This window comes from Fistularia commersonii, chromosome 7 (assembly GCF_037954325.1).
Source record: "Fistularia commersonii isolate RoL2024-O1a breed Wild chromosome 7, RoL_Fcom_v1.0, whole genome shotgun sequence".
NCBI classification, from domain to species: Eukaryota; Metazoa; Chordata; class Actinopteri; order Syngnathiformes; family Fistulariidae; genus Fistularia; species Fistularia commersonii.
Genome location: NC_141290.1, coordinates 18,654,544 through 18,667,147, shown reverse-complemented (window position 1 = coordinate 18,667,147; position 12,604 = coordinate 18,654,544). Strand labels below are relative to the sequence as shown.

At 37.2% G+C, this 12,604-nt stretch overlaps 1 protein-coding gene across 9 annotated transcripts in view; it reads left to right on the top strand.

The window, feature by feature from the left end:
- Nucleotides 1-12,604, top strand: part of ptprt (protein tyrosine phosphatase receptor type T) — a 293,148-nt gene that overhangs the window by 226,228 nt on the left and 54,316 nt on the right. For all 9 annotated transcript variants that reach the window (XM_086150165.1, XM_086150164.1, XM_086150163.1 and 6 more), the window contains 3 exons: nucleotides 8,887-8,979; nucleotides 9,281-9,390; nucleotides 12,088-12,175. In XM_086150165.1, the coding sequence (XP_086006291.1) occupies nucleotides 8,887-8,979; nucleotides 9,281-9,390; nucleotides 12,088-12,175 (291 nt within the window). The remainder of the gene's footprint in view (nucleotides 1-8,886; nucleotides 8,980-9,280; nucleotides 9,391-12,087; nucleotides 12,176-12,604) is intronic.

Here is a 12,604-nt window from a genome sequence, read left to right as displayed (position 1 = left end):
AACAGTACACACAGTAAGTTCTATAATAGCAATATATAAACGTACCAAAAAGGTAAATAGAAATAGTATAAATGGTAAATTGTAAACCTACAAATAAACAAATAATCAGTTCTGGGATGACTAAATATACCAATATACAGTATTACATGTCGCTTAATGTGTGACAAATTAGACTGCTTAATGTACAAATAATACATAAAAAAAAACACATTTGTCATTGCAGTAGAAATATGTACATACAGACGTGCAGATTTCTAAATCTCCATTGATTTGTTGGTTGGCTCCCTGGCTTCTTGTGTTGGGAGCTGAAAATGGATTTAACGACGAATGAAGGGAGAAGAAAAAGAAAAAGTTTTCAGAGGTAAATGGAACTATTAAGAGCCTGAAGAGAGCTGGGTGGGATTGGGTTTTCGAAAGGTTGAAGTAGCGATGGCTGGTGGGAGGGAGAGAGAGACAGTGAGAGAGAGTCAGAGTTATTAAGTGAGAAAAACGTAAAGATTGAGGGATCAAAGACAGAGAAGGCGCAGAATAAATCCAGTATCCATGGCAAGATACTCAATGTGTGCGTGTGCGTGTGTGCACATGTACAGTCATGTGTGTTATGCATGCCTTTTACAGCCACGTAGCTTTTCCTCACAGCTCAAGTGTCTCAGCAACAAAAATGGGATTCAACTCACACACACACACACACACACACACACATACACACACACGCATACAGTCATGCAGTCAGTTAAAATGTTTCCATATGGAAGAGTGTTAGCATCGATGCTATGTAAATCCAGTGGATCAATGAAAAGAGAGAAAAATAAGATGGCATCGTACTTTATGTATGAACACGTTTTCCTCCTGAAAAATCAATTTTCCGGACACTGATATGAGTTAAAAGGTCATCCATGGGTGTTCAAACCATTCTGACAGTGAGAATGGTTGCCTTTTGTTTCACATCAAGTAGGCTCCTCTGCTGCTGTTTTTTGTCTGCAAAAATTAAGAGTAGTTTTTTTTTTTTATTCTTTTTGAAATAATTTATAACACCCATCCATCCATTCATCCATCCATCCATCCATCCATCCGTCAATCCATCCTGGTCCCCTTGTCGGAATTAAACCAGTGTCCTTTGTGCTATGAGTCACTGTGGCGGCCTGATTTACAACATGTGCTAATATTTTTTTATTTGTTTGTTTCTTTGTTTGGTTGGTTTCTTTACGTGCAGCTACACAAGAGCCACAGAACTAAGTTACTCAGACGGAGTAAACAAAAACAAATAAATTACTTTACAATATGTGTGTTGGTCGCGGGGTGGCATGACCAGTCCCCTGTGGGAAACCAAATCATACTGTAGCTTTGGGCAAAAACCAATACAAAATAAAATTTCACAGCACACTTGAGAATCAATACAAACATATTCAACCCAAAGTACATTTTGAGATGTACAATGGAGTTAACTGAAGTTGTAATGTAACTGCATCACAAATCAACAATATCCTGATTCTTTATAAAAAATAAAAAATAAAAAAAATAAATATATATATATATATATATATATATATATATATAAATGTGTATATGTGTATATATATATATATGTGTGCATGTGTGCATAATAGTCAACTTAGATAATGTGTTAACAGTTGCAACTATTTCTTCTTCTTCTTCTACTACTATTACTACTACTACTACTTTTACTACTTATACTACTACAATAATAAAAGTTTTTGTCTTCATTCCTCCTTTATTAACCTTCTCCAGGCAGATGTTGCAGATTTGCGACAGCCAAATATCAGATTTTTCCTGCAACTACAACTTAATTTGAGCCTGAGAGGGTTAAAAGCAAGGTTAAAAAAATCTTCTGCCTTAAGAGCCTCAGTTTGGGTTTATGACGCACTTTTTATTATGTTGAATGGAACACTTTTTGTGTGTCTTCACAGCCCCAATTCACACATGCGTGCACATACACACACTGACACAAGCTCCCACAAGTACACACATGCAAACACACACTTGGCTTTCTGGCTGGAGGTCAGCTGAGGTAAACTGCTGGGATTCTGTCTAGACCAGCTGATCCCAGCGACCTGCAGTCCAGATATAGATTTTGCAGCCTCCACTAATCACCTTTATATATATGTGCTTCTGGGCACTTTTCACATCTATTCTTTAATTCTGTTACATTCTGTCTCCATTTCTCAGTCATCTCTAATCTTATTCTATATTTTACAGCTACATAAAGCAAAAAATGTTTCTTACACTTCAGAGTAATAAAAAAAATAAATAAAAAAAATAAAAAAACATATGCTGGGATTTTGCTGGCCTTTGATATCTTTTCTTTCTACTGTCTTTTTTTGTGACATTTTCACGTATTTGCCTCCAATCTGGTCCAGTTCTTTACAAAGAAAATATACGATGAACTTAACCGTGAGCAGGATTTAAAACTATACTATTTTAGGGCTTTTAATCACTTTTTTTAACATCCAAAATGTGCTCACATAAATTCCAACCTTTTACTCCCACCATCTGGTTAGCACATCAATGCTATCGTTCTAGCTGTCGTTCATAAAACAGGGCTAGTTTTTAAAATTGTGTGCCTCAACTCTGCAGTGTTACTACAGAGTAGATGATCTCAGTATGCTAGGTTAATCATTTGGCACATTTTTGTGATTCACAGATGTTTCTGAATACTGTTTTAGTTAATAGTTTTGTATTGTATTATTAGAATTATCAATTTGTCTTTATCCAAAGGAAGATGTATGGATGTATTGAGAGAGGAGATGAAGGTAGTTGGTTTGAGAGAGGAGGATACGGAGAATAGGGTTAGATGGAGAAGGTGGTGCTTGCTGTGGTGAACCTTGATGGGAAAAACCGAAAGGAGATTTATTTATATATTTATTTTTAATGTACATATATGTTAAACATTTTGAATTTTTTTACATCAATACATTATAAACTAGTAATTCATCTTTTTTTTTTGCATTAATCACTCTGTGAAGATATTACACATAGTGCTCAAAAGGAGATTTTTTGCCCCTGCTGTAAAATGTGCTTTTTCTTACTTGATAATTGTCATAGTTGTGTAATACTACTACTACTACTACTACTACTACTACTACTAACAACAACAACAACAACAACAACAACAACAGCAACAACAACAGCAACAACAACAACAACAACAACAACAACAACAACAACAACAACAACAATCCATCCATCCATCCATCCATCCATCCATCCATCCATCCATCCATCCATCCATCCATCCATCCATCCATCCATTTCATCCATCTCCTTCCGCTTATCCTGTACTCAGGATCGCGGGGGATGCTGGAATCTTTCCCAGCTGTCATTGGGTGAGAGGCGGAGTACACCCTGGTTGCCAGTCAATCACAGGGCAGCATATATAGACAAACTACTATTCACTTACTTACTCACTGGGGGAAATTGTCCCAATTTTTTAAAATTAACCTGCTTCATGTATATTTTCTATTTCCTGTCAAACTTCCTGTCAAACTCCTGTCTGTCAGGTTTTTTGTAACATTGCATCTTAGCCTATTGCAGAATTTTACCTCTTTTCTTAAACAACAAGCTAAAAAGCTTAAAAGAAGCTGAAGCAGGTATGGATGCTAATTGATTTACTTTGCTGTTTGTTCACTAACTAGCAACATTAAAATCAATGCTAATTTATACTGTGAAGAAGGCCTCCTTCTACTGGAGTATTCCTGTCTGAAATCTTGAGTTTTGCTAATTTAAATTGCCTCTTCCTATATTTTCTCTACAAACATTAACTCTTGCCTGAAAGAGAAATACAAGAAGACTCTCTGAGCTCAATGCAAGGGTGAAATCGTGTCTACTGACAAACACCCTCAGCTTTTATGCCCCTGTCACTCTGCTCGTATACCTCAGGAGGTCACATGATGTCTCTGTGTTTAAACCACAAACCCTGAGACTCCCAAACTGCCAACGCCATAAAATCCAATCACGCTAAACAAATGACTTAATTACAATGGGGGCTGAATGTCTGGTCCTACACAGGAAGGAATCATGCACGTAGCCTCGCCCATGCACTCACACAATCACCGTCAATAGCAAAAAAAACATATAAATAAATGCCTAAATGTTATTGGTAGAGTTGCGTGGTAATTTAAAGTGAGATGGAAATTATGCATTCAATAGCTCGCAGTAACATTCAACCGTGACCCTCAGCAGCTACTTTGATTGGGAAACAAAGAATACAGCATGAATTATAATATTCTTATGAAAAGACGGACTGGCCAATTAATAGGAACCCTCAAATCCAAATTAGCCATTTGATCATGAGCAGATGTCCTTCACAGCGTCATCACAAACAAAACACAGGGTAATTCAATTTATTGATACAAAATAAATTGTTGATGAGTGAGACTCATAATTAACACACACAAAAAAAAATCCCCACGGGATCATTATCATGATGTTGTTGACCTCGTAACCTCTGAAGCCATGGAGAAACATAGATTTAGGATATCTAACTGTGTCCATTATCAAAGGGGCTCTGTTTCGAGGGCGGAGGGATTTCCAAGACATCCAGTGTTAAATCTCAAAGTTAAGTAATCACATGATGATTGATCAGGGCCCCAAGGTGTCTCACCCTCTTCATCAGTAAGAGGCAGAAAATTCTGGCGTGAAATTTCGAATCCTTAATTGCGCAAGCTGATGTGCGTCATTTCCCTGCTCCGACCCATCCCTATAGTTCACGGAATTTAGACAGATGGTGACATCACCATAATTAAGTTGAATTAGAGGGCAGTTTCCTGCACTCGGTCGCCTGGCAACCAGGCCAGATGCAGCTGAGTTTGTGGGTAATTTCACACACATGCATTCTTTTCCCTGTGCCTTATTGGCCACTTTGTGCACAATCTGCTTTTATAGTTCATAACAGAATCAATATGGAAGCATACAGGTATCATAATTCAAATTAAAATGCACCAGCAGGATGCTTTTTCATTTCCAGAATGTTGCAGCATATTTTGACTCATAACTAAAATGATTAATCAGTAATCCAAACCACATTTTCATTTTCTTCCTCTAGACTAATTACTTTGACTTATTTCAAATAAAAAACCCAAATACATTTAAGATCTAATTTTGAAACATACCCTAGCAAATCGTAAACAAATTTCAATTAGAAATATCAAATTTGAGAATTCATATGCATTAGAATAAATGTTTTTACACTTTCAGAATGTGGGAACTTATTTTGGCTCATAACTCAAATGAGGAATAAATAATCTTACCTGCTTTTTCATTTTCTACTTGAGGTTGCATATCTTATGACACAATTAGAAAGAAAATGAAAAGAACGCTGCTTTCTCAGTTTTCTTTACCGCAGTCTAAAAAAGGTACCAAAATTGATTGGATTTGCAGTCCCAACCAGCGTAGGGGAGTTACGTCAGTGGCCAATATTCTTCCCGGCTTGTTCAGGCGCTAGAAAACAACACAGACTCAGCTGTTACCTGTTAGCTGATCTCTGACATTAGTCAGTGTAAAAATTGATTTCTGTTAACTCAATCTCAAATTAGATAATCAAATATGATAACTATTTGGTTGGGTATATTTTAATAATAACATCTTAAATGTTTTTTGCTTTTTAGTTTTGATTATGTCACAGAATGAGCATTCTGGAAGATGAAAATGAAAATACATTTTTATTCAAAATATGCAGCCACATTCTGAAAATGAAGTACCCTGCTGATGGATTTTAATTTGAATTAAGATATCTATATACTTCCATTAACCAGGATGATGGCGTGTTAGTAAACAATTGTTTTTATAATTAAATGTTTTTAATGAAATGTGCTTTTAGTATGAAATAACTAAAAGCTAAAACGTCCAATCTGCTGGTATGTTGCATTGCATAATTTTTCACGACTTGCACCTTCGCAGATCATTCATCTGTTTCCTTTTAGCTTCATAACTAAAGTGTCAGTCATTCTAAAATTAAAAAAAAATAACTTTTATCAGAATGGGGTGATCAAAACAGTACACATAATCTGTCTTTAAGCTGTAGGTGGAATTAAATTGTGTTCCTACTTGGAGGGGTTTGTTTGGCTCCTCCCCCCAACATGGACAATAACATTTCCCAACAGATTGTTTTTTACTCATGTACTTTTTTAAATATATATTTTTTTTCTATTCAGAGACTGAAGCTTGAAGATGGAAAGTATAATAGAAAAAAAAGGACTTTTCAGTCAAAAGTAAAAGATCCTGTGCTAGCAAATTGTTAATAAACCAAAACAGTGTCACCCCACAGTTTTGACTAAAATCACAACTCTCCATCAGTTGTTTTTATAACCTGGCTCAAAACTCAGCTTGCAGTATAACAGTAGCATGACTTAAATTATAAGAGCAGCATCATCATCATCATTGCTTTTGTTTGTCCCACCTGGGGGTGCGCTTATGACAAGATAAGCATTGTAGCATAGGTATAGCTATCTGAAGACAGAGTTTTAGCAGAAAGTACTTCAGAAAAAAAGAAAAAGAAAGAAGAAAATAAAAACAGAAAAACTATGATGGGTAAATGCCTTTATGAGCTTATTTTTGTTTGTTTGTTTGTATTCTGGAGCTACAGGTCAGGGTCAGACTCAATGTGATGTGCTGCAGAGCGGGACCCTTTGAGTTCTTCCAGTAAATACAGAAAAATGAAACATAAAAACCACTGGATTGAAGGAGTTTAGAGTGGTCAGATGGAGGGAAATAAAATTACTTTGCAACATCACAAATAAAAGGAAATACATAAAATCGTGATTTGTTGAGTATAAGGCGAAATCGCACCTTTGGGTTTCAAGGGAAAGTAATTTAGATGGAAGCATGGGGGACAGTGTTAACACTCAAGGCCTTTACACACATACATGCCCCCCCAACACACACACACACACACACACACACACACCTTCCTTCAAAACCACATATTTTCTACCTCAATGCCACTCGTACAGCATCAAACACACACTAGCTGCAGACTCAGCACATAATTTGCACGTCTTGCATACTGTCTTGCAAACACACATACTCATGCGCACACACACACACACACACACAAACACACACACACACACACACACACACACACACACACACAAACACACACACACACATACCGGGGTGGGGGGGGTCAATAAATCTTCCCATTAGCTCTGAGATGTCTTCATCATAGTCAGTGTTGTGGAGCTGCTGCTATGACTCTATTTCATGCCTGGCTTAATGCATATTTGACCTTGCAGGGCCAACACACACTACCACACACACACACACACACACACACACACACACACACACAACCACACTCGTGGTGACACCGTGGGAACACAAAATGCAGACAAATACATGAGGATTTGCATGGAGTGACCTTGCAGGTTCCCAGGAGGTTTTCACTCTCAATACAGGAATAAGTGATGAATCGGACTCAAGTTAAAAAAAAAGGTAATCAGTCTTAAGTAGACTTCATAAAATACTTGTCTACATTTGTGTGGTTCCACAGGTGTCAAAGCATTTTCATAAAAAATGCATAGATAATTAAAAAAAAACAAAAAAACTTTCACAGCACATTTTATTTTGCACTTATAATAAATTTGCGTTATTAGGTAATGACCTCTGAACAGAAGAAGTTAAATGCTTGCTTACATTTAGTTTCTAATGTTATAATAACATCTTTTAGAAATCTTAATTATAGACCAATTTACATTTTAGGCGTGCAAAGACATTATTAAAAACCAAAGTTTTTTAGGAAAATATAAACTTGTTCATTTTATCTATTTTACTGAATTGGAATTATGACTGGTAAACAATAACCCAAACCAACCATCATCGTTGTTAATTGTTACATTTAATACATGGACACAATGTTCTTGTACTTGCATAAGAGTACTTTTATTTGGTTACTGTAAGTTTGATTTTTTTAATATTGTTTTTTTTCATCTATTATATCTTTTAATTGAGATCCTGGATGCTATTGGAAGGTCAGGCTTCAGGCTAAACATTTTAGATATAAGGCTCCAAATATGGCAAAAATGCCAAGATAAAACACAACTTCATACATATATAAATACATACATAAAAGAAAACCCCGTGGTATTGCTATATGTTCCCAAAATTAGGTCTAAAGAATTGCTGTCATTGCTGCATTCGCTCCTTATTTTGCTTCTTCTTTTCCCCTCTTTCAAGCTCCTCTTCCTCATTTTATTTAACCTTTTGCAGTGCAGCTTTCTCTTCAATCTTCTGCCTTTTCTTTTTTTTTTTTTTGCAATGTACAGTTTTAAAACACTGCTGCATTTAAGTGCCACTCTACAGGCTTCTGAGTTGGGAAGTTCTCCTGCCACGGTGTTTCTTGTGTGTTATTTCATGTTCATGCCAACTTTCCAGGTACTGAAATCTTTGCTCTGACCATTCTGACCACACCTAAATGCAGCACCTAAATGTACCTCATCGGGATCGTGCAGCATTATGGGATGAATTCTATGGTGCCTCTTGTGGTCCATCTCTTGACATGTGATGACTGAGAATACGTCATTGTACCATACCTCCATAATCCCTTCATCATGCCAACCTCATGCTTCCATCATCTATCTATCGTCCCTTATGATGCCTTCACCATTCTTTCATTACTCCTCCTTCGTGTCTCTATCATCTCTCCATCATCCCATTATCATCCCTTTCATCCAATCAAGAAGCTGTAAATCAATTAGAGGCCAGGTTTTCACTTCAGTGTCAGACCACTTCCTCTGGTCAGATCCTGGGCTGTTCACTGACATCATTAAGTCTCCCATGACCAGTCGTCCTCACTGTCATATTACGAAGTTTTGTTACCATGGCAACCCCTCTCTCTCACTCTCAAATTCTCCCTCTCTCCGTTGACAGACAGCAGCCAGCCGTCGCTGGCACAGCCCTCTCTGACCCTTCAGAGCTTCCCCTATGGAGGATGTGAGTCGGTGGAGCTGTCCTACCAAAGTGGTGAGCGTGCGCTAATGTAGCCACACAACAACGTAGCAGTGCGACGACACAGCGATGCAAAAACACAACTATGCAACTACACTAAAACACTCCAATGCAGCAGTATGAAAATGCAACAACACAGCAGTGCAACAAGCCAATAGCAAAATGCAACATTGTAACAACCCAACAAGAATGCAACATGAGTGAAATGGCAATACAAGGCCAAGACAAAGGAATGTTGACGTGAGGATGACATGTCAATAAAACAGCAGGCAGCCATTTTGGGGCCATGACATGTTGGTGTCACATCCTGTTTCAGGCCAGTTCCAAGCCGGTCAGTTCCAGCCTGCCATCCGGGTCGCTGACCTCCTGCAGCACATAACCCAGATGAAGTGTGGGCAGGGCTACGGCTTCAAGGAGGAGTATGAGGTGAACATACACACAGAAACAAACACAGAACGAGGCATACAATAAATAAGTTGTGGGGTGGACATCAGTATTGCAGTGGACTGCAAGCAGCTTTTTGGAAAGATGTCAACGATCACTAACTGGTGGCTAATCAGGACATTTAGCATTTATCTGCTCAATGAAAAAGAAAATGATTTTCAAAATAATAATAATAAGTCAATAATTGTGGTGAACTTTGTCTTATTTATTTATTTTTTGTCAGTAAAGCAGTTACTTTTAAATGTTTATTTCGTGTTAAAATTCAGTTGCTCTACAATTTAAAAAGGCTAGGGAAATTCCAGTGTGCGTGTGTGTGAGCGCGCATGTGTGTGTATGTGTGTGTGTGTGTGTGTGTGTGTGTGTGTGTATGCGGTGTTGAAGCCCATTAACCCACTAACACTGACAGCAACCATGTTTTCATGGCACCTCCTCCACCGAAAAAAATGATTTCCAGAAAAAAAAGATCCCAATCCTTCTCAGCTCTGAGAAATTTAAAATATAATTTTATAAAGTGTCAGAATTTCTCAAATAAAATAAATTAATGAAATTAGACCTTTGTTGATTTCTATTAATATTAATTTTCCTTCATCTAATGACAGTCGGTTGACATTCCTCTCTGCCACAAATGCTTTTATTTTTTTTTATATGCATACATTTTTTATGCACATGCACACACATTTTCACTCACTCACTTAGTCTGACAGCCCCCCAACTGCAGCCTGCTGTCAAAAACGAACAGAAAAAACATGTATCAGCTATTTTTATTATATTCTTTTCGACTAATATTTGCAGCAGAACATAGTACAAAGAAACCTACACACAAGAACGCACACCAAAACACACACACGCAGACGCATACACACACACACACACACACACACACACACACACACACGCACACACACACATACACACACACACACACACACACATACACAGGCCAATATGCCACCATAAAAGCCTCAATTTTCTGCTTGACTGAACAATAAGTTTAGGTGTCTGTTTCTGTCACAGTGCATTTGTAAAGTACTGAAAGTGTATGTGTGTGTGTGTGTGTGTGTGTGTGTGTGTTTGTGTGCACGCTAGTTTGTGTATGTGAGGACTTGTGCATGTAGGTCATTTTCCTGTCTGTAACTGAAAGCTGGTGCCTGATCTTTATTTAAGCCACTACTGAAATCATAAAGACCAGTTTACTCAATCCAACATGGATTTATGTGTTGTGTGTGTGTGTGTGTGTGTGTGTGTGTGTCGCCTACCCTGTGTCATATCACTTTCGTTTGAAAAGCTTTTATCGTCCATATGTCGCCATTTTAATGTTTTTTATGTCACTTACACAAAGAAAAATAGTCTGTTGTTCCACAGAAAACACACTCTGATGATATGAAGGGGTTTAGAGACTGTTGCCATTGAAGCAAAAATAGGAGGCAGAGCTGGTGGTAGAAGAGATGAACGATGTTGAGGTTCTCTTTGGTAATGGCAAGGATGGAAAGGAGCAGGAATGAGTCTATCTATCTATCTATCTATTTCAATTTTATATGTGATTGTAAACCACACATTCCTTGTTCGATTCCCTGCTTGAAGTGTTGTTTAGCAGGACACTGAACCCCTAAGTCAGGGTTGGGCAAACTTTTTGGCTCATTCATGTGTGTCAGTATGTCCATAGTAGAGGCTAAATCACAAAGCCAGTCTGTGTCATTCGGTTAAGGAAAATTCTAAGTAGTTCGAAAAATGAAATTATCTCCCATTTGAGTTCCCACATTCATTGATCCTATCATTCAATCATTTACATCATGTATAAATTCTGTACCAATCTTTGGCTGGCCAGATGTGGCCCGCAGGCCGTAGTTTGCCCACCCCTGCCCTTAGTGCTCCCCTGGTGCTGGTTGACGGCAGCCTACTGCTTATGGTTCATCCATGATGCAGAGAACGAATTTTCCCATGGGGATTAATCAAGGATAAATTATTATTCATCGTATCCCTGCAGAGTGATTTGTTAATTTATTTTCAATTATTTGGAAGTCTCTTTTTAAATGAAGCTGGACCCCACAACTAAAACAGATTTTTAGAAAAACTAATGATGTATTTCTATCTATGTATCTATGTATGTATCTATGTATCTATGTATCTATCTATCTATCCATCTATCTATCTATCTATCTATCTATCTATCTATCTATCTATCTATCTATCTATCTATCTATCTATCTATCTATCTATCTATCTATCTATCTATCTATCTATCTATCTATCTATCTATCTATCTATCTATCTATCTATCTATCTATCTATCAATCTGTGTTTGATTCTCAGATATAGTAATATAGAAAAAAATGAAATTGAAAAAAAAAAAAAAAACACAAAAAAAAAATCCTGCTTTTTGCCCAATGACAGCTGGGATAGGCTCCAGCCCACTGTGATTCCGAATGCAGGCTTATTACAGGTTAATATACAATGCATAATGCACAAATAAATGAATGATGCTATGATGTTACATCCTCAGAAAATAGTGAATATGAATCAATCCTACAGGGAAAATGATCTCTTGGACCTCTAGTTCATTATAAGTACTTATCTTTTAGAAAAGTTGTTAGAGATGTTAAAACATTTGACCTCCTCCATGAATATCTACTTTCAGCAACACACAGGTTCATACAGGTGTTTGTGCATTAATCTGTTTAGGCCCTGGCGGAGGGACAAACAGCCCCCTGGGAAATGGCAAAGAAGGACGAGAACCGCAACAAAAATCGTTATGGCAACATCATCGCTTGTAAGTAAAGAAGTGACATGTAGAGGGTGTCGTCGTGAGAACCTTTTTACTTAATGTGTTCCTTTTCAGCCTAGTGATCTTTGATAACTTGAATATATGTGTATGTATATTGTATTCTTTCCTTCCGGCTGCTCTCTTCAGGGGTCGTGAACCATCCTCCTCCATCTAACCCATAAATTTCCCCTTCATTCGTATTCTCTCATTCCATCCTCCTTACTCCTTGAATAACATTGGAATTAAATTATTGTTTGAAAAAAGAATGGCGTCAAAATTCAGTCTGAATAAAGATACTAATAATATTTCAAAATGATATTTCCCCACCTTAAAATTCTACCATATCAAATAAGAATGAAGAAAATGTCAGTAAATATGTCATGGTCAAATGTGCAAATATTACAAGAACCATCCCCCATATTTATTATCTATATT